Genomic DNA, 26,692 nt, shown 5'->3' with positions numbered 1-26,692 from the left:
ATAATTCACCAAACCTCAAAAGTTACTTGTGACTGCCTTTGATTCAAGCTAGGTTGGCCTGTTTCTAGTTCACCTCCTTAATATCTACAATGGAAAGTTGTTTTGAAAACTCAAAATAATTTCAAAATTCACACTCAAGCTTTTTTACAAGTGTTAGCCATTCCTCAAAAGTTAGAAAAAGCTGCATCATTTTATGCATTGGTTTACAAATTTAAATGAACTTAGAACAATGGCTGAAGTGCAGCTTCTAATGACAAGGGAATTGAGATAAAGCTTTCATCTAGCCCTTAGTAGCTGTGGGACTCTTGGCAATCATTTAAAATGGGGGGGGGGGGGTGCGCACTAAGATCATTCGTTTATACTCTGAAATTCATGGACTCCTACAGACTCCCTAAAAAGCTGTTAGCTTCTGCATTTGGGAGTAAGCTGGTCCAGAGTTTTCATTCAATTCCAATAGGTGGTCCCAAACCAAACTTGCAATATATTGGGGATCACTTCCAAATTGTTCCAGGGTCTAAAGACTGATAGTCCTTTGTGGTAGGCAGAACTCTAAGACGGCTCCCAAGATTCCCTGGTGCACATACTTTATAACCCCCTTCCTTCAAGTGGGGCAGAATCTGTGAGTATGATGGATGTTATAGGTTGCAGCATAGAGCAAAAGGGAAAGGATTTTGCAGGTGTAATTTAGGCATTAATCAGTTTGGCTCTGAGATCAAAAGGGAGATTACCCCGGATAAGCCTGACTTAATCAGGTGAACCCTCTAAAAGGGGGGTTAGGGCCTGCTCTGAAATCAGATTCTCCTGCAAACCTTGAAGTAGCAAGCTGCTGAGTTCCACAGCTGAAATGAAATGGATTCTGCCATATAAGCATGGAACAGGACCCCCAACCTTGAGGCTGTGGCTCTGGCTGACACTTTGCAGCCTCGTAAAGCCTTGAGCACAGGATCTAGCTAAGCTGTACCTGGGCTCCCAGCGTGTGGAAACTGTGAAATAATAAATACATGTTGGTTGAAGCCAGAAATGTGTAATAATTTGTTATAGAGCAACAGAATATATATCACTTCTCTTAAAATACAAAGCTTAATTTCTCCTTTTTCTTGAGGGAAATGAGGCAATGGAGAATGCAAATAGGGTGTTCCACAAATTACATTGATGTTACAATTAACCCCATCATTTTACAATGCAAGGATACCTTTAAAGAAACAAAAAACCTATGAAATGCAGTTACCAGGTAAGCCTAAACTAAGAGTTAAACGGTCTTCCAGGGTATTTTTAATCATTAGTCAATAATTTTAGTTATACAAAATGCCTGGTTTTGGTTCAGAGTAATGTGGAAAGTACTAATTCCATCAGAACACAAAACAGAAAGGAAAAAATATCTTTAAAGATATATTTTAGAGTAGGGCTACTCACACTTCTGTAATAGAATATTCTTATTTTATGAGATGGGCTCAATGCTCCAAAAGGCAGTTTAAGATGTGAAAAGTCAAGAACGTTAGGGCTTAGTCCATTAGTCCATTTTTTCCCCTCACCATAATAACGCTCTATGTTAAAAAGGAATCAGTAGAGAATAAAACAAAGAGTTGTGTTTACGTTTTTTTAATGTTTATTTATTTTTGAGAGCGCAAGCAGGGGAGAGGCAGAGAGAAAGGGGGACAGAGGAGCTAAAGCAGGCTCTGTGATGACAGCTGAGAGCCTGATGAGGGGCTTGAACTCATGAACCGTGAGATGATGACCTGAGCCAAAGTCAGATGCTTAACCAACTGAGCCACCCAGGCGCCCCAAAGAGTTGTGTTTAAATTCATAAACTGTGGTGAACTGTTAACTGTGCTGAAACAAATTTCAGACCCTGAAAAATCCTTCCAAGAATTCTATTAGAAAATCAATGTCCTATATGAGACCATAGGTAGAAATGAAATATTTAGGTCATCAGGTAGCCCTTGTATTCAGATGTTGATATCATCCACAACTAGGAGGTATTATAGAAATAACTATTTTATAAAATCATTTGGCTTCTTATAACTTTACTGGCTTACTCTGAGCCAGATTTTTGCTTACTAAGAAACATGGATGATACACAATACCGTTATGTTCACCTTTTGTTAATTTAAGCCTTCTGTAAAAAACAAGCTTTGTATGTAATCTGCCATTTGGAGCCACGTGTTGAAGTTAAGAGTATTATGTAAAATACAGTTCAAGCTGTCTTTCTCAGTCCGTTTTGCTGGAAGAATGAAGAAAGGTCAAAATCTTGGGTTGGACAGCAGAAGCAAAGATAGTGTCACCTGAACAAATCCAGCGGGTTAGAATATTACTAAGTCTGTACTAAAAGACATTTCTTCTGTTATTCTGGTTCTAGGTCAAAAGCTTAAGGACAATCTAAAACAAGCCAATCAGTTATACTCTTAACTTTACATTAATATATATGTAATATAAAAAATCCAAACAGCACACACACACACCCCATGTAAAACATTGCTTTAAGTTTTAATGTTTATTTCCCCAAGACAGCCTAGCCTGCATTCTACTTGGATAAATTTTACAAGCTAGTTTTCTGCTGCTTCTAGTTTTAAACTTTAACCATGTTTCTGATGACAAGGAATGCTGCAAAAATACTCTAGTTCAACAAAGAGTTATGATCACAAAATAATTTTTATCCATTCTACAGTGTTTCAGAATTACCAGTTGATTTTTAAACACAAAGTAGATATAGATGCTAATGGTGGCTAATCTGGTATGTTTCTTATAGCAAACTGTTGTTCATGCAACACTTGTGCTCAAAGGGGAAGGCACAGGATTTCCTACAATGAGCCACCTTATAAAGAGTTCTTTTTGTACAAATTAATTTATGTCACATTTAATTTAGTGTGCATAACCTCAAAACTGAGGTATTATTCCAATTTATAAAAACCACTTGCATAACTTTTATGCAAGTTTTAAAAATACAAAGTTTTCTCCCTAAAGTGGCTCAAAATAGATTGTTCATGGCTGCCTACATCTAAGATAAAAAGATTCTAAAACAATTGAACAGATTAGGCATATTATTAAAGGTGTTCAAACCATTACTTGATTTGTACATCTACTCAAACCTCTTCATCGGTCTTTATTCAGCAGTACATATGCACCAAATTCCATTTTAGAAGTTTCCATATCATTTTCATAGAAAACAAAGTTTGAAAACAAGTAACATTTAAACACAGCACGGTATTCTACCACAACTGAAACTTTTTTCTTCTTCTTCTTTACAGGACTCAACAAAATCTAAAAATGAACTATGCTGTAGATTTACCTCATGCAAAGATCTTTATGTTATCTCTGAAAATGAAAAGGATGGCTTTTTAAAGCACATTTTACTGTTTTATACTATTATGGTAACTTGTGTACTGCAACACAGTCTATTTTGAGGGAAATTTATGATTTTTTTCATGCAAAAATCTACACAAATTAGTTTTGATGATATGGAAAGCTTTTCATAGCATCAAACATTCATCTGGTGCAAATGCACAGGGAAACCTTCCTGAAAAGTTTTCTGACTTGAGAAGCAACTAAAAAGCCATACTAGGTAAAGTAAATAAAAACTAAAAAGAAAAAAAAAGGAGGGTGGGTGGGAAAAGGGAAGAGGGGGAATAGAAAACACAGGCTGCAGAGTAAACCAATGTCTGCTGCTAAACCGGTCTTTGTTTTCATGTCCAGTGTACATTAACACTTATGATCTCACTTTGATGATTTACTAGGTTTGTTATCAGCCCCCTGAAGGCGAATCAAGCTTGCATGCGTTCACATACAGCACCACAACCATACTCTCGTACACAGTCACTCCAGGACTAGGAGTCTGCTTCATGAGTGAAGAGCCCTAGATTTGAAAGATGAACCTGACTCCCTATCACTGAGCCAGACATTCATTCAACATTGTCCATTCACACATTGCTTCATAGCAAGGCCTGGGCTCGTTTTCCTTTGACTTATATGGGCATCATATCCTCTTTTATGCTTACAAGGCTTGAAGATGACAGTACTGCACTTTCCCCTCAATTGATACAGAGTAAGTCAATGTTCCTTCTCAGGCACGGAAGATCTGTGACCTGTAGCCCTTTTTACTTTGAACAACCTAAATAAGCATTCATGTAAAGTTTTCGTTACATTTTGCCACTCATTCTCACTCGCACCCACTCGCCATCTTGACCTCATTTGGGCATTTTCTGTGATTCCAAATGAAATCTTCACATTTTCTTTCCCGATTTAATGCAGCAGCAGATCCCATGAGCCAAGCTTGATGGATCAAACCTTTTTATATATATGTATATATATATATATATCTCAGTGCTGCATTGTACCTAACTTCCACAACATCTTTCTAAAACTGGAACCCTTCTGTTGGTACATTGGCAGATGAATTGAAACCAAATGTTCCACCTTGTATTGCCTCTGGAACAAGGCTAGGATCTTCATCAATCTAAAGGAAAAGAGAAAACGCAAGTGATAATTAGTTTTAAAGGCTATATAAATAGCATTATAGAAATATTCTCATTTCCCATAAAAAAAAAGTATGAGAAAGATGAGGAGAGTGAACACTGTCCCACCATCTCTTTAGAAAGCTGAAACATTTTGGGGTGTCTGGGTGGCTCAGTCAGTTGAGCGCCCAACTCTTGATTTCGGCTCAGGTCATGATCTCACGGTTCGTGGGATCGAAACCTGCTTGGAATTCTCTCTCTGCCCCTCCCCTGCGCACACACTCTCTCTCAAGATAAATAAACTTAAAAAAAGAAAAAAAAAAGGAAAAGAAAGTGTGAATATTTTGTAAAGGCTTTTTCTTAAGGGACATCAAAATGAAAGGGAACTTAAGAGAATATGCAAGATAGGTATCTTCCAAAAGAGTGAAATATAAGAAATTAGAGATGGTCTTTTATATCTCAAACTGAGATGTATAATTTCTCTTTTACCTGGGCAAATAGATAAAAGTTGATGACTTAATTAAAAAAATTAGGGGAACCTGGATGGTTCAGTTAAGTGTCCAACTTCGGCTCAGGTCATGATCTCACAGTTTGTGAGCCTGGAGCCTGCTTCGCATTCTGTGTCTCCCTCTCTCTCTGCCCTCCCCCTACTCACGCTCTGTCTCTCTGCTTCTCTCTCAAAAATAAACAAACATTAAATAAAAAATTAAAAAAAGAGAAATTAATGCTGTCACTTTTGCAGAGTAAATGTAATCTTTAGATACTTTTCTACTAGCAATTGGAGACAAATGACCTTTGGGCTTAAAACAGTAAAATAATAGCTATGCTATAATGAATAAATAATATTCTATATGCTCTATAGCTAAAGGTTCTTTTTGAAATACCACAAAATCACTGATTTACAGCACAGTTCCTATAAATACGCATTTGATTTGAATTATTCTTTTCACAATGTAAGAGAGTAACAAATAACTTCATGTTGAGGTATTAGAAATCATAAGGTCTTGTGTGTATCTATTTGCAAATTAGGACTTCCAAAAATCCAATTCTAAGACATGTGATACAAGATACCCTTAAGAGAGTATGTTTTTCTGGATTTTAGTTCTGATTTATTTAAATGGCATTACATTCTAAACAGAACTTAGCTTGATCATCTGTAGGTAAATAGTCTATAAATTTTTTTCCCAGTATTGTTTTTGTCAGGTTAATGTTCAAACCGTATATACTTAACAAAATGTTTCATTAACACTGAATTTTTTTTTTTTTTTTGATAATGTGGAAAGGTTGGGGGTATTATGACTTACTTATTCTTTGAAAAGTTGAGAATCATCAAAAAAAAAAATTCACTGGTGGCTGTATCTAATTAAAATTTTCTTTTCTTAAAAATTTTATTTATTTTTTTAATTTATTATTTTTAATATTTATTTATTTTTGGGAGACAGAGAGACAGAGTGCAAGCAGGGGAGGGGCAGAGAGAGGGAGACAGAATCTGAAGCAGGCTCCAGGCTCCAAGCTGTCAGCACAGAGCTCGACATGGGGCTAGAACCCATGAAGTGCGGGATCATAATCTAGGCCGAAGTCAGATGCCTAACCGACTGAGCCACTCAGGTGCCCCTAGTTAAAATTTTTAAAGGAATAACTGCTTTTAGGTTTATTTTTCCAAAGAGGCAATACTGAAAATGAGTTAATACTTTAATTTCAACTACCACATACTGACAAAATGAAGATACTTTTGTATACTACACTTTACATTATACAGTAACTTAACTTTCTCAATGATTTATTGTTTCCATTTTATCTATCCTCATATTTATTTTTGGTCACCTACTAAAAATAATAGTGACAACATCTTTAAGTATGGGTTAACTAATTCTTGTCATAAACATTATAGAATATACTAGTGTCACTGCTTTGTTTACAAACATGTTATGTTATTAACTATAAGGATATCAAGTGAAAATAAATTCTGACTTGTCCAGTGTTAAAAAAAAAATCCTTATCATAACTCAGTAGCAAAAAGACAACCCAATTAAAAAATGGGCAAAAGACCTGAGCAGACATTTCTCCAAAAGAAATATAAAAGGTACACACATACATGAAAAGATGCTCAATATCACTCGTAATTAGGGTAATGCAAATTAAAACCACAATGAGATATTACCTCACAGACATTAAAACAGCCATCACAAAAAAGACAAGAGTTAACAAATGCTGGTGTGGATATGGAAAAAGGGAAACCTTGTGCATTGTTGGTGGGACTGTAAACTGGTACAGCCACTATGGAAAACAGTATGGAGGATTCCCTCCCCCCAAAATTAAAAATAAAACTACCATATGATTCGGCAATTGCACTTCTAGGAATATATTCAAAGAAAACAAAAACACTAACTCAAAAAGACATCTCCACCCCATGTTCATAGCACATTATCTACAACAGCCAAGGCATGGAAATAATATAAATGTCCATCAACAGATGAACGGAAAAAGAAAATGTGGTATATATACACAACAGAGTATTATTCAGACTAAAAGGAAACCCTGCTATTTGCAGCAACATGTATCAACACTGAGGGCATTTAATGCTAAGTTAAATAAATCAGACAGTGAAAGACAAATACCATATGCTCTAACTTATATGTGGAATCTAACAAAACAAAAAACAAGCTCATAGAAAAGATCAAACTTGTGGTTACCATAGGTGGAGGGTGGAGGAAGAGAAAAGTGGAGGAAGGTAGTCAAAAGGTACAAACTTCCAGTTATTAGATTAAAAAAAAAAAAAAACAAAGATACTTTACAAGCAAACCTTTCAGCATCACTGCAAAATAAGAACATTTCATTCTATTTTTAACTATTAATGTCAATACATTTGTAAAAAAAAAAAAAAAAAAAAAAAAAAATCCTTATCTTTTTTTGCCCTTAGAACTAGTACTACATTTTAATGCCCTGAGGGACTTAAAAAATTTTTATTTTTATTTTTTTTCTTGAAGGAGAGAGAGACAGAGCATGAGTGGGGGAGGAGCAGAGAGAGAGGGAGACACAGAATTTGAAGCAGGCTCCAGACTCTATGCTGTCAGCACAGAGCCCAATGCGGGGCTCAAACCCACGAACCCCAAGTTCATGACCTGAGCCGAAGTCGGACGCTCAACCAACTGAGCCACCCAGGTGACCCTGAGGGACTTCAAAATACTAAAATATTTATGTTCCTGGAGGTGACCTTACTACTACATACTTAATTCCATTCCAAAAAAATATATACATGTATGACCTGCTTACTATATTTCTAGATTTATGTTTATACATAAAACTAAGAAAACTATAAAATTATTAAATACATCATCTGAAGAGAAGAACTGGTCAATGATCTCATAGGCCAACTTGTAGATGTCTTCATTTTCATGATTTTGAAGCTGTTCAATTTTCTCCAGTCCTGCAAGAAATTTTATGAAGTGAAACAACGGTAATATTTAAAAAATTCAGTAACAACAACAACAAAAAATTACATTACTCTTGGGACCACATAATCTCAATTTCTGGATTGCAAATCTGATTTTTAAAGAATCTATTCTAAAGGTGAATCTTAAAAATAAAAAGGTTTTATGCACAAAGATGCAGCATATTTATCTTAAAAAGTTAACAACTTGAGTGTTTAAACGCATGTAAATGTTTAAGCAAGCAAAGGGGCACCTCTATTCAGAATACTACATAACCAATGTGTATAAGGAATAACAACATGGACTGCTTTTGTTCGTTACAAGTTAAAAGCAGATTCTCTCTACTTTCTAGCCTCTGTCAAGTTTTTATAATGACCATGTATAAAAATAATGAAAATAATGGTGATTAATAAATATGAATGTTAAGACATCTGTTAAGCATTATAGAAAATGATCAAGATGAACCACAGTATTTAAGGAGAAGCTTCCCTATAAACATTAATGAGTTTTTTAAATCATAGGCAGAAAAGAATATATAAAAAGTGATATGCAAATTGGATCTTGTTTTGTTTGACAGGAGTAATAATTTTAAGGCTTCTGAAATAAAGTGAAATTGCCCTTTCATGAGTGTTCTTCCTTTATTGCTTACAAGGGAGAAACTGTTACGGGCTCATTTCTCACTCTATACACACTTTGTGGGCCTGCACTTCCAAGTGAAAAAAATTTAGGAGGCCTGGCTAGCTCAGTCAGTACAGCATGTGACTCTTGACCCCAGGGTTGTGGGTTCAAGCCTCATGTTGAGTATGGGGATTGCTTATGTATAAAAGCTTAAAAAATAAATAAAATCTGAAAAGAAATTTAGCTACTAAGATAGGTGAGGACCTGCAAATCTACAACTTCATTTCTTTTCTGAGCTTTAGATGCATAGAATTAAAACACCTGTATGATAATTCCACCAGACGTTTCATGGGTACTTGAAACTTAAAATGTCCAAAACACAATTTGTTATTTGCCTCTCCTCAACTGAATTGTTCGATCTACTGTATTCTTACTTGGTGATAATAAACAACGTGAAATCTGAGAGAAAGCCCAAGTTCCCCTTTCCCTCCATACTCTATCATCAAATCTCAAAACCTCAAAGTCTATCCATTTCTTGATGTCATCATTTATTATGGCCCAACCGCTGTATACTTTCCTAACGGGCTTCCTTGCCTCTTGTCTCCAATGGTCCCAATCTCCCTGCTATCCATGCTCTATTTAAATATACCAATCCCCCAGGTAAAATCTTTCAATGGCTTGTAATACCCTGGGGCAGAATCCAATGGAGAAGCCTAAAAATACAGATTCCTGGCCTTACGTCTAGTGATGGAGGCAAGGCTCTGATCTACATTTTAATTTTAATATATAAAAATAAAATTTTTAATAATTACAATGTTTACATGGTAAAAAAAAAGTAGTAAAAAATTTTTTAACTATGTTTAATTTTTCTGGTACTCAACTTCCTAATTAGGTTCCCTAACACTATTCTCCCTCTTCTGTTTCTAACTTGATAGTTAGGCATTATTTTTCTGTTGCTCTAATTGTCACGTTAGTAACTTTAAACATGCTTTTCTTATTAAATTCACTTTCAAGCCTCTGAACTCCACACCAAGCAAACTGAAGATTTGGTTCTCCTACTCTTATAGTTACTTCTCCTTTCATTTACTTCTCCACTTGTCAGAAATCCCTTTCCTTTTATGCTCATCCACGTTGGTAACATTTACATTTTGTTCCATGGCTACACTTGAGACTTCTATGTTCTATCTAAATGGCAATTCTAAGAGTTGAAAGCTAAGACATGCTGTTTACATTCTGGGTGGCTCTGGCACACAGTCACGTTTGGGAACCACTGACCTATAGAATAAAGAATCTGCTGTGCTACAGAGCTTCTGTAAGACTGCAGACGCCTGGTGATTGGCTGTATCTACAGCCTCATCTTTAGGCAGCCATCTACCCCGTACTTTGTGATTCAGCAACACTGAACTACTTATTATTTGCTGAATGCTAGGTCTCACCTCAGACTTTGCTCATGGTGTTATCTCTGCCTGGAACACCTTTCATCCCTTTTTACTTTATTAATCCTTATTCATCTCTCAAAATCCAGCTCAGGTGTCACTTCCTGCTTCTTCCAGGATGGATAAGGTATTTCATTTTGTTGTACATTTCTATTAGGGTAATTAGCACATTAAATCAGTTCATATTTATCTCCATGACTAGACTACATGCCTTGAGGGCAAGGGCTGTGTCTTGTTTACCACTGTTTTCCCAGTACCTTAGCACAGTGCCTGTTCAATGCATGGCAGCAATTCAATTACCTAAGCATATGCAAGAAGCTGAGCAGGACTGTACATATAGAATATAGTATTTACTTTATTCTGTTACTTGATTATCTGAGAAAAATACAGAAGTGCTACATTAGTCAGAAAATAAAAGTAGTTACAAAAAGAACATTAAAATGTGAAATAATAGCCTATAACTTACCTCCACATTCTTCTATAAGATTGGCTATGGTTTCCGCCTCATCTTCAGCCATTTTTAATATATTACTTAGTCCATCAAGTACTACTTGCACAACTTGTGCATCTTTTACAGTCAGCAAGTTGCAAAAAGGTGGAATAACATTTTGTTGGATTAGATAGGCCACCTGAAAAATAAAAACACCATGACATAATAAGTGAACTTTGTGTACCAAATGATCTCACTGAAATAATTCTGACTTTAAAATTTTGAGTAGGAAACATGACCTCATCTTTCAGGTTATGTTAGACTACATTAGACTATTTTATGACTTTATTGTTAGATAGTTTTATTATTAGATTCCTTCTCTTTTAAATGTAGTGTTTACTTTTCTTGAACTTAGAAAAAAAGTGAAAATGAAGGAATCACTCAGCTTCATATGAAACATATGCCATAAAAAGTATTTTCTTCAAAGATCGTTTCCTCTCCTTTAAGATTAAGAAATAATGAAATCTGTTAAAAGGCTGGATTTTTTTAAAGCTACAATCGTTTGTTGTTGGAGTATTCAATGTGAGAGTGCTACAACATTTAGTGCCCTCATAGCCACCTTCAATTCACTATTCAATTGGTTCAATTCAATTTTCACAATATTTTTCAATCATTTTATATTTTGTTATGCTGTTATTACCATGTACTATTACTTATATTCTGCTCTGGATTCCTTGCTCACCACCAGTCTACAGCTCACTTGTGACAATTACCAGCTTATTGTGTATCAGCTCTAAATTCACCCTTTTTACCTATCTGTAAAATTTATCTGAAACCTTTAAAACTCATTTTATTCTTCTAGTTTGGCACAATGTTAACCTCTGTCACCCACACAACTCTAGAATGAGTGCCACTTTAAATTTTACAACCTAGGCACCTCACATTCCTTTCCCTAATTTCTAGTCTCAGCTTTTTGGTTTTGGTTAGTTCCCTGCCTTCCTTGCTTTGTCTGCTGCTGATAAATTTTTCTTGTTGTTTGCTTTCTTTTTATTTTTGATGTCACTTGTTAGGAGAATCTGTGAAGTTGTTTCAGTCTGCCCTATTAACCTAAAAAGTCCTATTTTTCCCTAATACTGTTTAAAAATAAAAAACCAAAATCTTGACTACATGTGCTTTGATCTTACCATGGATTAGAAAATTCTTAGAGGCTAAGATGGTATAAAGAGAACACTTCTCATCTATGAAATATAACTAAAGGAAGTCAAGGTGACACTTTTATATGGGGTGAAAAAAATTACAGAATGCCTGTTACCTTGCTATTATTTTAAATTAGGATTTAACTGAAATCTAAATCTTAGAATTATCTGTACTGTTTTATTTTTACCAGTTTTGAGAAATAAATAAGAGCTGAACTTACTTGATCTTTCCTCCCACTAATTGTTAAGTTACTTATGGCCCAAGCAGCTTCTTTCTGAGTGCCAAAATCCCCCTGTAAAATCAAAGGATACAAACTTCAATTTAGGATATTGGGAAAAAATGTTGTCTGAAATTATTTTCAACTGTTTATTTCCCCAGGTTTTCCTCTAGCCTTTCTATATGCATATATAACTTTTAAAAGAACTTTTTAATGTCTATTTCTGAGAGAGAGAGAGTACATGCACAAGCAGGGGAGGGGCAGAGAGAGAAGGGTACAGAGGATCCAAAGCAGGCTCCAATGCTGACAGCAGAGGAGCCAATGAGGGGCTTGAACTCATGAACCAGGAGATCATGAACTGAGCCAAAGGCGGGCGGGTGCTTAAGTGACTGAGCCACCCAGGTGCCCCCATAATTTTCATTTAAGAAAAGCTTTTCAACTCAATTTGCCCTAAACAAATGTAGACTCCCTTTTGCAGTCTCTCCTAGCAACAAACTGACTTGATTTTACTGTTCAGTTAGATTAAATGAAGTCAATGATAAAAGGGAGGGGAATGTGCATTTCACTTTAATCAAAGAAATGTCAAGTTAAATTATCCTTTTAAACACAGTTTTAAAAATGATAATGTCCACCATTAAAATATATTTAAAAATCATTTAACAAGTCATACATATGATTTAGCAATATACTTAGTAATACTTAATAATATGAAGTTCTCATAGGTGAGAACCTTTGAGAATTTACCAAGAAAATAATTTAAAACCAAGTAATACTATGTATCTTTCTATATATTGTATTAGAAGCAATACTAGTCAAAAAGTAAAAGCCACTAAAATTCTCAACAGTGAAATAACTAATTACAATAAATCTAAATGGAATAATAACCAGTTATTAAACATAAAGAAGACTAGCGGGGCATCCAGGTGGCTCATTTGGTTATGCGTCTGACTTCGGCTCAGGTCATGATCTTGCAGTTCCTAAGTTCCAGCCACTTGTGAGTTTGAGCCCCATATTGGGTTCTGCGCTGACAGCTCAGAGCCTAGAGCCTGCTTCAGATTCTGTGTCTCTCTTTCTCTGCCCCTCTGCCACTTAAACTCTGTCTCTCTCTCTCACTCTCAAAAATAAACGTAAAAAAAAAAAAAAAAAAAAGACTAGCAATCTGGAAAAATGCTTGTAATTAAGAAAAAACTTATGTAAATATGAGGAATAAAAATTAAAGTTGCAGTGGGCATCTATTTTTATACATCAGACCGATAAAATCCAAATATCTGTCAGTGGTAGGAGTGTAAAACAGTACAATCTTTACAGACAGGGATGAATATTATACAGCAAAATTTACATATATGTCTATCTGTAATTCTAGTATTCCCTCGTAAAATACTGAAAAAGAAAAAAAACCTTAATCTTAGAAACATCTCAAATATCATAAAATAGTAAGGTGATTGAATACATTATAGTACATCCATATAATGGAGTATCATACGTAGGTATAAAAAAGGATTAAAGAAGCTCTCTATATAATGCTATGGGAATGATCTCTGGGATACACATTTTTTAATAAAAAAAAGCAATACCATCTGTGTAAGAAAGGGTGGGAATAAGCAAATACAAAAGCATTTGCTGATACTTAAAAAGAAACAATAGAATAACCCCAAAGCTAATAAAGATGATTATCTGTAAAGGAAGGAAGAGTATGTGAAAGAAATGGAAATTAGATCTTTGTGTATGTACTTTTAAAACAAGGCATACATTTTTTACCTGGAAACTATATAACCATTTGCTTTATATAACCAAAAAAACCCTAAACAAAGAAAAGTAACAATGCAGTGAAGAAATGGGCAAAAAACATGAACAGATGATTTTCCAAAAACACACAGATAGATAACAAGACACATGAAAAGATGCTCATCATCACTCATCATCAGGGAAATACAAATTAGAACCACAATGAGATACTGCCTCACATCTGTCAGAATGGCTAAAAAATTAACAACTCAGGAAACAATAGATGTTGTCAAGGATGTGGATAAAGAGGAACACTTTTGCACTGCTGGTGGGAATGCAAACTGGTGCAGTCACTCTGGAAAACAGTACAGAGATTCCTCAAAAAAATTAAAAATAGAACTACCCTACGACCCAGCAATTGCACTACTAGGTATTTATCCAAAGGATACAAGAATAGTGATTTGAAGGGGCACATGCACCCCAGTGTTTATAGCAGCACTATCAACAATAGCCAAAGTATGGAAAGAGCACAAATGTCCGGTGCTTGACAAATGGATAAAGATGTGGCATATATATACAATGGAGTACTACTTGGCTATCAAAAAGAATGAGATCTTGCCATTTGCAACAACACAGATGGAACTAGAGTTTATTATGCTAAGCAAAATAAGTCAGGCAGAGAAAGATAAATATATGATTCCACTCATATGTGGAATTTAAAAAATAAAACAGATGAACACAGGGGAAGGGAAGAAAAAGTAAGATAAAAACAAAGAGGGTGGCAAACCATAACAGACTCTTCAATACAGAGAACAACAAAAAAGAACAAAATAAAAAAAGAACAAAAAATACAGAAAACAAACTGACAGTTGCTGAAGGGGGAGTGTGTGGGGTTAAATGGGTGATGGACATTCAGGAGGGCACTTGATGGGATGAGCATTGGGTGTTAAATGTAAGTGATAATCACTAAATTCTATTCCTGAAATCATTATTATACTGTATGTTAACTAACTTGGATTTAAAACAAATAAAATAAACTGAGTCTTGACCCACTCTGCAAACAAAAGAAAACAGAAATAATCTAATTGTATTTCATGTTGGTGACTTAGCCACACATGCAAAAAATCATTTCAAGTGATATATTACTTTTAAGTACATCACTGATGGAAAATATCCTGAAGACAAAAAACCGTCAAGGAAATCTTAGAAGTGGAGTAGTCATGTTGTTAGTGGCAATGTGATTTTGTTATTTTGATAAATTTTATATATCTCAATATATATTGCAATCTTTTTATAAAGATTCCAGCATAAAAGAGATAAAAATATAAAATCGAAGAGAAAATAAAAACAGTTTACCCTAAATACCCAGTAACAGCTGATAGTTTCCTTTCATTCATGATTCGTTTCTTATGAATTCTTATGTTCACAAAAATACTATATATTTTCTACTTTTTTTTAAAGTAGGCTCGACGCCCAATGTAGGGCTTAAACTCACAACCCTCATATCAAGAATCGCATGCTCCACTGACTGAGCCACTCAGGCACCCCTATCTTCTACTTAAAAACAACAACAACAACAAAGAAACAAACCCAGAACCCCCTGATCCCCTATTTTGTTCACTCAGGCCTAAAAACAATGACAACCTCATAACAATGGTCATCTTTAGGACCTGAACTATGGTCCTTAAATACTATCTGCTACCTAAAAGGGCATCCTGGAGAGTCTACATCAGAAAATACACAAAATAAGCTTGAGAATCATGTCATATTCAAAGGTAGGAAGCTCTCATAAACTACTGAGGAGATGTAAAAAAGACACAGGCACTAAATTTAAGAGGTTCCCATTGGTCAGGGACAATTTGTTAAAAAAAATGACTACAAGATATAAATTCGTAATTTCCTAAGGACACTAAAAACTCCACCTTAGTCAACTTTTGAAGTTGTTAGGGAACCATGTTATTCTAAAAACTGAGTGATAATGAGAATTTACCTTGTCTTTCTTATATGAAACATATTTTAGAGTAAACCAATAGCTGATAGTTTTTTATTGAAAAATCACAGGTAATACATAAAGAATGACAGAATTAGAATGTCACCATTTTGCAGTTCCTTGTAAAATAAGGGATCCATGCAATGATCATCAATGACTGATTACCTAAAAACCCCTAGGCAAAAGATTGGTGGATAGGTTTATAACAATCAATTGCAGTAGGCTGAGAACACCTGAGCTCACTCATCAATCTGGAACAGGAGATCTAGGACATCTGGAGATACAGGACAAACAGTATGTGTCTTCTGATGTGAATCATCAGGAAATACAGAGTAGTGCATTAAGCCTTGCCTAAAACACTGAACCTGATCTACCAGTCTACAGGAAACTAAGCCTTTACTATCAGCTTGTAGAAAATATGGAGGGAAAGAAGACAGAGGTATCTTCTCTTTAATTACAGATCAGTGTTCAGAAAAAAACCCTCATGCTGTGACTGTGGTCTCTTTCCCAAACATTAAAGTAAGTATGAGAGATGATATAGCATCCAATTAAATAGCACACTTACTTGCTGTTTGATTTTGGGCAAATTTATTGGTCTATACCATAGTTTGGAGCTACAGTATTAAATGAAGTAATATATGTAGAGTGATGAGACTATGTAAGCATTTATAATCAGTAATAATTATGACCATGAACATTATCATCAGTAGTAATAATAATGTATTTTTAATAAATCCCAGGACGATGGTAATTTTGGTAAAAGAATGATACAGAAGAAGGGTCAGGGGTTCCTAAAAAATGTCTTTTATATATAAAAATCAATGGGTTCAAAGTTTTCATGTTAATACTACTTAACTATACTATTCATGCCACTGTATAGGTTCTAATTAAACAAACAGAAGAGTGTATCTGTTAAATTTAAACCCTTTTCTTCTTACCCAGATGCATGCAAGAGGATTTTCTTACCTTATCCAAAAGATGTATTATCATTGGTACAAGATTGGCATCAATTACTGCTTGAACCTGCTGCTGATTTCCTGCAGTTATGTTAGAGAGGAACCACACTGCTTCCTGCAGAACAAGACTCTGTCAATATTTCTCATTAAAAATTAAAATCTGCATCTGACCTAAATTCAGTATGTTTGCTACAATGTCCAAATGATTTTATTATGGACTGAGTTCCATAATAAAAATTTTAGGAATCTCAACTCCTCTATCCCCTCCTATATTTTCTTTGGACAAATTGTTTATGGCCCTGATCCAACTCATAATGAACTAACCCTTCTGAAGATTTCTTAAGCAGTGTTCCCAAACATAGGACTCAAAAGAAGCTTGGCTGAACAAATACTAAGGAATTGATGAGCTGTAATACAGATACAAATCCTGAAACTACTGTAAATGAGACTTAGCATCCCCCTCACATAATGTGCTTTATTCTCTATTCTATTGTGATCGAGAGTGCTCGCCAAAGTTGGGAAGTCTCTCAATTATCCATGATGATGGAGACCCAAAAGCTGAAAGAGTGGGTTGTTTTAGTATACTTATTTGTAAGTCATTCACTGTGCTATTTCTCTCAAGAGCTAACGTGGCACCAAATGTTTGATTGCTTCATTGGCCCACCTTAATGATCTTTGTGTGCCACCCTTTACACTACAGTGCTGCTACTTTTGCCAAGATGATGGTAGTCAGGTGTTTCACAAGTTAATACATAATAAATAGACACTAAAACTAGTTAGCATGAAATAAGACACAAAATATCTACCTACCTATCCTACATAGGATATTATAAAAATTATGGTAATTTATCAAACTTAATAAATTTATTATATTTATCAATGTAAAGGGAAACATTTTCTCTGTTAAAAATTAGGAAACAAGTTTTACTCCACAAACTATTAGTATTAGCTAGTGTGAAGTAGGCTCTTTTGGATCAGATCACAGGGCCATGTTTGATGAACCTGTTAGAGATTTTAGGGTGCTAGGCTACTTAGGTGAGCTGTTCTTGGGTTATAATCATCGGCAACGTTGTAATCAACAACCCATGTATTTTTACAACAGCCTCAAATGCACTCCAATATCAGCATCACCAGTCAGTGCCCCCTTTCAGTAGCCTCCATGAGCGCACACACACACACACAAATGGCACACACACACACTCTACTGTCTATAAAATATTAAGCTTAATAACTTACATATCAAAAGTTTCCAATCACACAACATTCAACACCCAATTATCTCTATTTCATCATTTCCAAGAGAGCCAAATCTGCACTGTTTACTACCGGTTTTATATACAGAAAATCATAAAGATCCATGATATAAAGAGAAAAATATTCTATCTTCTCTGGATATCTAGCTGATGGTTTTATATTAGTAATCATTATAGATACTTCCGAATCCCTAATTTTATAAATGAAAACTGCTGATACTTTATACATTATTATTATTAAGTAGTATTTAAAAATACTTACTTTATTAATTTTCTCTTTGGGATGTGTCAGAAGTGCTGGGAAGTGTGAAAGAGCATCACAGTTCAAAACTACTTGTGTTTGCTCATCAGTTCCAGTAACAATGTTGCCCACAGCTCGAAGTGCTGCAGTCTGCAACAAAAGATTTAATGAGATGTTCTATTATGAAAGATACATTCTTTCATTCACGCCAACTATGCTTTTTGAGCAAGTTGTGTCTGATACAGATTTAGGAACAGAGGAGTGATTAGGACAGACAGGATTAGGGAGTTTACATTATTGTAGAAGACAGTCAACAAACAAATAAGGATAATTTTGGATAGTAAATTAGGGCCATAAAGACAGGAAGACGGTACTTTATATTTTTGATTCAGTGTTTCAACAAATTACAAAACAAAAACACAGTGCTCTTCTGAAGGAAAGCTGCTTACTATGAGATTTCAGTATTGTACGAATTTGAATTATCAATTATTTTTCTGTTGTTGTATTACACCATTTTCTGTCAAGTTACAGTTTTCTCGGGGGGGGGGCAGGGGGAGCTAATTTTAATATTTACAAGACAAATGATTCCGTTTTCAACCCTCAATTGAGATATAATTCATATTAACATAAAATTTACCCTTTCACAATGTACAATTCAGTGGTTCTTACACATTGAGTTGTACAACCATAACTAATATAGAATTCCAGAACATTTTTATCACACCAAAAAGGAGTATCTGTACCCACTGGTAGTCACTCCCATTTCCCTCACCCCCCAAGGGTTCCTGACAGCCACTATAGTATGCCTGAGACATCTCTGTTGATTTGCCTATTTCAGACATTTCATATAATTAGAATCGACAGTGGGTGGCCTTTCTGGTCTGACTTCCTTCACTTAACATCATACTTTCAAGGTCCATTCATGTTGTAGCATGTATCGATGCCTCATTCCTCTTCATGGCCAAATAATATTCCACTGTATGGATATGTCATACCACCATTTCCACCTTTTATTTAACCATGCATTAGTTGGTGAACATTTGGATTGTTTTCACTGTTTGGCTATGGCAAATAATAGTGCCATAAGCATTTGTGTGCAAGTTTTTGGGTGAACAGGTGTTTTCAGTTCTCTTGGGCATCTACCAGTGAATGGAAAATGCTGGGTCATATGGTAACTCTATATCTAACTTTTTGAGGTACTATTCAAACCGTATTCCAAAGAGGCTGTACCATTTTACGTTTTTATAGCAGGGTGTATGGATTCCACTTTCTCTACATCCTTGATGAAACTTGTGACTGTCTTTTTGATTATACCACCCTGGTACATACAAAGTGGTATTTCATTGCAGTTGTTTTTTTTTTTTTAAGGTTTATTTTTGAGATAAAGAGAGCGCAAGCGGGTGGTGGGGGCGACAGAGGATCCAAAGCAGGCTCTGTGCTAACAGCAGTGAGCCTGATGTGGGGCTCCAACTCACGAACCATGAGATCATGACCTGAGCAGAAGTCGGAAACTCAACTGACTGAGCCACCCAGGTGCCCCTTCATTGCAGCTTTGATTTACATTTCCTTCATAACTAATAATGTTGAACATCTTCTCATGTGCTTATTGATCACTTGTAGATCTTTCTGAATAACTATTTAAATGTTCAATGTTTAATGGGGTTATTTGTCTTTTTATTGTTGAGTTGTAGAAGTTCTTTATGTATTTTAGATAGAAGTCACTTTTCAGATATATGATTTGCGAATATTCCTTTCCATTCTTTGGGTTGTCTTTTCATTTCTTGATGGTGTCCTTAGAAGCAGAAGTTTTTAATTTTGGGGCGCCTGGGTAGCTCAGTCAGTTGAGTCCCCAACTTCAACTCAGGTCATGATCTCGCAGTTCGTGAGTTCCAGCCCCGCATCCGGCTCCATGCTGACAGCTCAGAGCCTGGAGTCTGCTTCAGATTCTGTGTTTCTCTCTCTCTCTCTGCCCCTCCCCCACTCACACTCTCAAAAATAAACAAACATTAAAAAAAAAAAATTTTTAAGTTTTTAATTTTGGTGAAGTCCAATTTATCTACTTTTCTCTTTGATTGCTTATGCTTCTGGTATCATATGTAAAAAATTGCTGCATAATCGATTATCACGAAAATCTATTCTTATGTTTTCTTCTAAGAGGTTTACACTTTTAGCTCTTACATTTAGGTGTTTATTCTGAGCTAATTTTTATATACAGGAGTCTAATTTCATTTGTTTATAGGTATATATTTAGTAAGTCTCAGCTACATTGTACAAGTATAGTTGAATCACTACTTCCTGAAAAGACTATTCTTTGCTAAGTGAATTTTCTTGGCACCTTTGTTAAAAATCAACCGATCATAAATGTATGGGTTCTTCTGGACTCTTGATTCTATTTCACTGATCTATATGTCTACCCTTATGCCGGTATCACAAAGTCTTTTTCACTGAAACTATGCAGTAAGTTCTGAAAGTGAGAAGTCCCCAACTGTCCTTTTTTAAAGTTTGTTTCTGCTATTTCTGGGACCTTTGTATTTTCATATGGATTTTAATATTAGCTTGTAAGTTTCTACAAAAAGGCACCTGGGATTTTAACAAATTGAATTTAATCTGTAGGCAAATTTGGGGAGCACTATCATTCTAACAATACTGTCTTCTACTCCATGAATGTGGATGTCTTTGCATTTATTTAGTAAGTCTTTAATTTGTTTTAAAAATGTTTCTAGTCAGGTGCCTGGGTGGTTCAGTCGGTTAAGCATCTGACTCTTGGTTTCAGCTCAGGTCATGATCTCACGGTTCATGGGTTCAAGCCCTGTGTCAGGCTTTGAGCAGACCGCGCAGAGCCGCCTTGGGATTCTTTCTCTCCCTCTCTCTCTGCCCTTCAGCTGCTCATGTTCACATTCTCTCTCTCTCTCAAAATGAATAAATAAAGTTTCATAGTGACCCAGCTTCTTTAACAAATAAATTTAAGAGGGGAAAGAAAAATAAAACTGTAGAGTAACAGGAACATAAAAACAAAGCTACCAAATGCAATGTCAACCTTGTTTTGATATAGATTTCATCAAAGTGTGGGAAAAAAAATGAAGCAATCAGTAAAATTTGGATACTGATTGGATTCTAATATTAACTTTCTTTTTAAGTTTATTTATTTGAAAGAGACAGAAACAGTGCAAGTGTGGGGGGGGGGGGCGGGCAGAGAGAGAGGATGAGAGAGAGAATCCCAAGCAGGTTCCACACTGCCAGTGCAGAGCCCCATATGGGGCTCGAACCCACAAAGCTATAACAACATGACCTGAGCTGAAACCAAGAGTCAGACATTTAACTTACTGAGCTACCCATGTGCCCCTGATTTTACTAAGATTTAAAAGATACTCTAACAGTACTGTGATTATATAAAAACATACAGCCTTATTTTTTAAGAAAAGCTGATGAAATTATATACTATCTGGGACGTGTCAAAATAATTTGATGGGGGAAGTAGGAATATAGAGGAAACCTACATGGAGGTTCATTACAAGTATTACAACATTAACTTTGAAAGCTGGCTAAAGAAAAATTCCAGCCCTATTTCTGAATGAAGTCCAATATTAAAACTAAAGATGCATTCTGAAAAAAAGAAAACAAAAAACAGACCAAATACCCATACCAAGATATAAGTATTGCACTTAAGAAATGCAAACTCAAGGGTACCTGGGTGGCTCAGTTAGTTGAGCGTTACCTTTGGCTCAGGTCATCATCTTGTGGTTCGTGAGTTTGAGCCCCACATCAGGCTCGCTGCTGTCAGTGTAGAGCCTGCTTCGGATCCTCTGTCCCCCTCTGTCCCTCCCTCACTTGTGCTCTCTCAAAAATAAACAAACATTAAAAAAAAGTTCAAGAAAAAAAAAAGAAATGCAAGCTTAATAATACATATGTATACGAATATTTATTTTTTAAAGTTTATTTTTTTTTAGTAATCTCTATACCAGACATAGGGCTCAAACTCACAACTCTGAGATCAAGAGTCACATGCTTTTCTGAATGGGCCAGCTAGGTGCCCTAGTAAGAATACTTTAGTGAACCACAAATAACCCTAAATGGCAAACTACTCTATTAATTCCTTCTGAATTCAGCTCAGTGTTCCCTTTTTCTTTAAAGTGCTTTACATTTTAAGATAGTGTATCTCCATTCTAACTGTACATGAGAAACATCTGAAGAGCTTTTTAAAGCCCAGGTTTCTAGGAAATATCCCAGATTTACTAAAACAGAATCACCAGGGGTCAAGCAAGGGAAATAAAAAAAAAATTTTTTTTCTTTAAGCTTCACAGTTGATCTTAATGTCCACCCAGGGTTGAGAAATAGTGCATTAGGTTAACGGTTTTCCTTATGCTATTATTGACCAGACTGTAAGTCATCATAAGATGAAAGCATTCTATTTACATCAGAAGGGTAGGGAGAGAGCTTGCTGTATATCCCTTTACCACTGCAGTTTGACAGTTACTGCTCATAATATTTGTGTGAACTTCTCACCCTCTCTTTTTTGGCTCTTTCTAGATGGCTTGGGATAAATATTTATATGGAAGGATTTAGAAATAATAAAAGGATAAAAAGTTAAGAAGATTTTAGGGGTGCCTAGGTGGCTCATTTGGTTAAGCTTAACTATCCAGCTTCAGCTTAGGTCATGATCTCGTGAATCATGAATCTGAGTCCCACATTGGGCTCTCTGCTGTCAGCTTAGAGCCAGCTTTGGATCCTCTGCCTCCCTCTCGCTCTTTGCCCCTCCCCCGCTCTCTCAGAAATAAATAAAAACATTACAAAGAAAACAAAAATTTGAAATAATTAAAAGGAAACAATTTAGGAAGCTCCTGAGCAGCGTATTTCAGTACAAAGCCTTTATCACAGTGCCAATGAAGTTAAGCATTAACTAAACTTGCCAGGTGCAGTATGGCCATTAAATAAAAAGGGGAAAAAAAGGAGTAGAGTAGGCAAAAAGAAACAGGACAAAAAGAAAAAATTAAAATATCAGTACTTATTTCAGATGCCACCATGTTATCACATGAAATTTCCTAAGAAATTCCTAGAAATCAGTAATTAACAAAGGAGTTGACCTGGGATGGGGTTTTTGGTGGGGTGGGAATAGGGGGACAGGGAAAGATTCTTGTTGACTTGTAGTAATCTTACCCCATTTTCTCTCTCTTTTTAAAAATTTTAAAAATTATTAAGTAGTCTCCATGCCCCACATGGGACTTGAACTCATGACCCTGAGATCAAGAGTCCCATGCTCTACTGACTGAGGTACCTAGGTACCCCTCATTTTCTTCATCTTTAAAATGGGGATATAATTGGGGTGCATGGGTGGCTCAGTTGGTTAAGCACCTGACTTTGGCTCAGGTCATGCTCTCATAGCCTGTGAGTTTAAGCCCCACATCGGGGTCTCTGCTGTCAGTGTGGAGCCTGCTTCAGATCCTCTGTCTCCCTCTCTCTCTCTGGCCCTCCCCTGCTCACATTCTCTCTCTCTCTCTCTCTCAAAAATAATATACATTTTTTAAATATGGGGATATAATTAATACCTCACTCCTTTCAAAGATATGTTCTTACTTTATTCCAAAAAGATATCTGCACCCCTATATTTATTGCAGTGTTATTTATAATAACCCAGATATGAAAGCAACCCAAGAGTCCATCGATAGATGAATGGATAAAGACATGGTATATACATAAAATGGAATATTAGTCATAAAAAGATGAGATCTTGCCATTTACAACCACATCGATGGACCCAGAGATCATGCTAAGTGAAAAAAGTCAAAGACAAAATACCTTACGATCTCAATTATATGTGTAATTTAAAAAACAAAATGAACAAACAAACAAAACTCAAAAACAGATCCATAAATACAGAACAAACTGATGGTTGCCAGAGGGAAGGGAGGTGGGGTGATGGGCAAAATGGGTGAAGGGGAGTGGGAGAAACAGACTTCCAGTAACTGGATGAGTAAGTCATGGAATACAGAGCACAGCATAGGGAATACAGTTAATGGTATTTTAATAGCATTGTATGGTGTCAGATGGTAGCTACACTTGTGGTGAGCATAGCATAACATATAGAGAAATTGAATCACTATGTTGTACACCTGAAACTAATGTAACCCTGTGTCAACTATACTTCAATAAAAAAATAGATTAAAATAAAGATGTGTTATCAGGCTAGAAATATACTTTGAACTAATGAAACTGGCCATTTTTAAATGCCATGCTTAAAGCAAATTAGTGGTAAAAAGCAAAACAAAACAAAAATATTGTATTATTAACAACAAACTCACCTGAACTTTGACTTCCTGGTGGCTGAGTAGAGGAACCAAGTGAGGGACTATTCCAGAGTCTATTACCATCTGTATCTGTTCATTGCCAGCATCAGTAAGGTAAGAGAGGGCCCAGACTGTATCTACCAATATCTAAGGGATAAAATGAAAATTCAAATAGCCTTTGAATATTTTCTAACTTTAATAATTCTTAACCATACAGACTAATCTATGATTGTTCCACTGCCTTTTTTCTTCTTCTCTCAATTCACTGAAATCTTAATCTCTATTATACTAAACAACATCATCTATCAATGTCTGTTATCAAGTATGTGAATCCTTTAGCCATATTCAGTATGCTTCAGTTAATTATAATCCTGACCACAGGTTGGTAGCTAATCTTAATTCACTAAGATACACAGTACACCATACAGGAAATAGAAAAAGACATTCTCTTTCTCAAATACTCACACTGACGCAGAATAAGTCCAAAGATATTATAGTAAATACACAGAGTTGGAAAGACTATTAAGTATCCAACATACACAGCGATTCAAAACATCTGGGCTAGATGTATTTGTTCAAGTGTTCTCTAGTATCACTGGCATCGTGTTGGTATGTCACGAGCCAGTATTTAAGTATTAGGAGTTAATAGCAATTTCATCTTTTCCAACCAGTTTGCTTTGCCTTATAAAATTGGAGGCAACTTCTCTAATAATGAAGTGTCCCACAGCTGCACATCGAAACATTAAAAACAACCATAGATCAATCTGTGTGATCTATAATCAAAAACGTTTTAGTAAAAAAAGAAAATGCATAATTTACAGCATGTGCCAAAACTACCTATTAAAAAAAAAAAAAACCCTCTGTAGCTAAATTATACTATAATTTAACCTATAATTTTTAATGTTATATTCTGAAGTTCAGAAGCCCATTGTGTTTCATCTTTCTTTTGTATTAAGTCTAATTAGTAGTTACGTCCAAAAGGAAGTAGGGCAACTGTTGAACTGTTGCATAAATAATACAGTTATTGACAAAGACACAGGAAAAGTAATTGTGCCTGGAACTTTACTTCCGAAGCCTTTCTGGAATATGAACTCTGTGTCAAAACACAAGCCAGGAACATTTGAAACCTTTTAAATTCTAAACCAACATTATGTTTGAAACATCTGAGAATCTCCTGGTAGGAGAAAACAACACTTTGCTATTGTTTCTTTCAAAAACTAAAGAGAGCTCTTTGGTTATTTTTAATGTAAAAAGAAGACTCCAAATCAAAGAATTCACACACGTAAGGTGGTATTGAAATACATGAAAGAACTAAATTTCAACTTACAAATGTAAATCTTTTTTCTAGAGTTCCAACATATGCCAAAATTGGTTGATAAAGGCAAAGAATTTCAAGTTACTTGTCCATGACTGTACAATTTTTTTTTTAAAAGGCCCAACACTAAATGTCATTAATATGCTCACATCAAAATCACAATTTAAACAGACTTGATCTCCTATATAATTTCTGTATTAAAGTTAGTGTTCTATAATAAATTTACTAATTATAACTACAGTATAATTTCAGTGTTTCACTTATGCTTTGTGGAAGCAGTTTATTTTTTTCTTTCATGGTCTGATTTAAGAATTTGCTAAGTTAAGTTTACCTAAAAAGATTATATTTTTAATAAATATTATTATATAGTAAACAATATTACTTAGCAAACATGCTACTAAAGAATAATGAGACTAGCTTGAGAAATTTAAGATACATTAAAAGAAAGATGGGAGTTACAGTTTCAACTGGGTTGGGGTAAATGGAAAGAACACAATACATCTCTGAAATAAGGTCAATCAAGTTGTCAGGTTTTCTGGGAGAGGTATAAATGTTCAGACTAACTTTCCATGGAAATTTTTTAAAAGTGTGAAAATTTGTAATTTAATAAAAAAACTTGGTATTACAGGAGCCAAACTCAAAAATGGCTTATATGTTCCTTTAAAACAAAACAAAACAAAACAAAACAAAACAAAACACCTTGGACTATTAGGATTGAAAACAAAGTATCTTTAGAGCAAAGATCATGTTAATTTAATGAATTCTGTACATATGTCACTCCTTGATGTAATATAATTCTAAGTTTGATTTGTTCCATATGCTTTAGACAGATCCTGGAAAAAATGGTATTACCCTGGAAACTGTAAAGGAATGAAGCAGCTTATCAAACAATGGTCATCACACCAAGCTGTTTCTAAGGAACCACGTAAGTTCCTGAATGTTGCTGTGCATTGTATCCCTGTGCTTTCTTTTACCCATTATATTTCTAGCTTTTCTAATACACTGAAGGTGAGGCTGGTTTTGTAAGCAGTCAGGGCAGTTTCCCACCTCATCATACTTCCTGAGGTGCTTTTTCTTTTGCCATCTGTATTGGTGAGAATGAATAAGGTATATTGATTACTTTAAAAATCTAGTCTGCAGGAACTTTTTTTCTT

General features: G+C 35.2%; 1 protein-coding gene and 1 non-coding gene across 4 annotated transcripts in view; both read right to left on the bottom strand.

Annotated features, from left to right (window-relative positions):
* Positions 1-2,465: 2,465 nt before the first annotated feature.
* The window catches only part of KPNA4 (karyopherin subunit alpha 4), a 68,091-nt gene continuing 43,864 nt past the window's right edge, over positions 2,466-26,692 (bottom strand). For all 3 annotated transcript variants that reach the window (XM_019440464.2, XM_019440465.2, XM_019440466.2), the window contains 7 exons: positions 24,239-24,370; positions 17,964-18,092; positions 16,459-16,563; positions 11,781-11,852; positions 10,400-10,562; positions 7,781-7,875; positions 2,466-4,450 (listed from right to left, as the gene is read on the bottom strand). In XM_019440464.2, coding sequence (XP_019296009.1) covers positions 4,352-4,450; positions 7,781-7,875; positions 10,400-10,562; positions 11,781-11,852; positions 16,459-16,563; positions 17,964-18,092; positions 24,239-24,370 — 795 coding nt within the window. In that variant the 3' untranslated portion in view covers positions 2,466-4,351. The remainder of the gene's footprint in view (positions 4,451-7,780; positions 7,876-10,399; positions 10,563-11,780; positions 11,853-16,458; positions 16,564-17,963; positions 18,093-24,238; positions 24,371-26,692) is intronic.
* On the bottom strand, positions 17,418-17,746 carry LOC128777533 (small Cajal body-specific RNA 7). The gene has a single exon (XR_008422777.1). It is a non-coding gene; the product is annotated as a small Cajal body-specific RNA 7 (non-coding RNA).

The sequence above is a fragment of the Panthera pardus genome, unplaced genomic scaffold, assembly GCF_024362965.1.
Source record: "Panthera pardus isolate Hobbes unplaced genomic scaffold, ASM2436296v1 HiC_scaffold_16, whole genome shotgun sequence".
Lineage (NCBI taxonomy): Eukaryota > Metazoa > Chordata > Mammalia > Carnivora > Felidae > Panthera > Panthera pardus.
The sequence above is the reverse complement of the archived record's forward strand: the minus strand, read 5'-3'. Positions and strand labels throughout refer to the sequence as shown.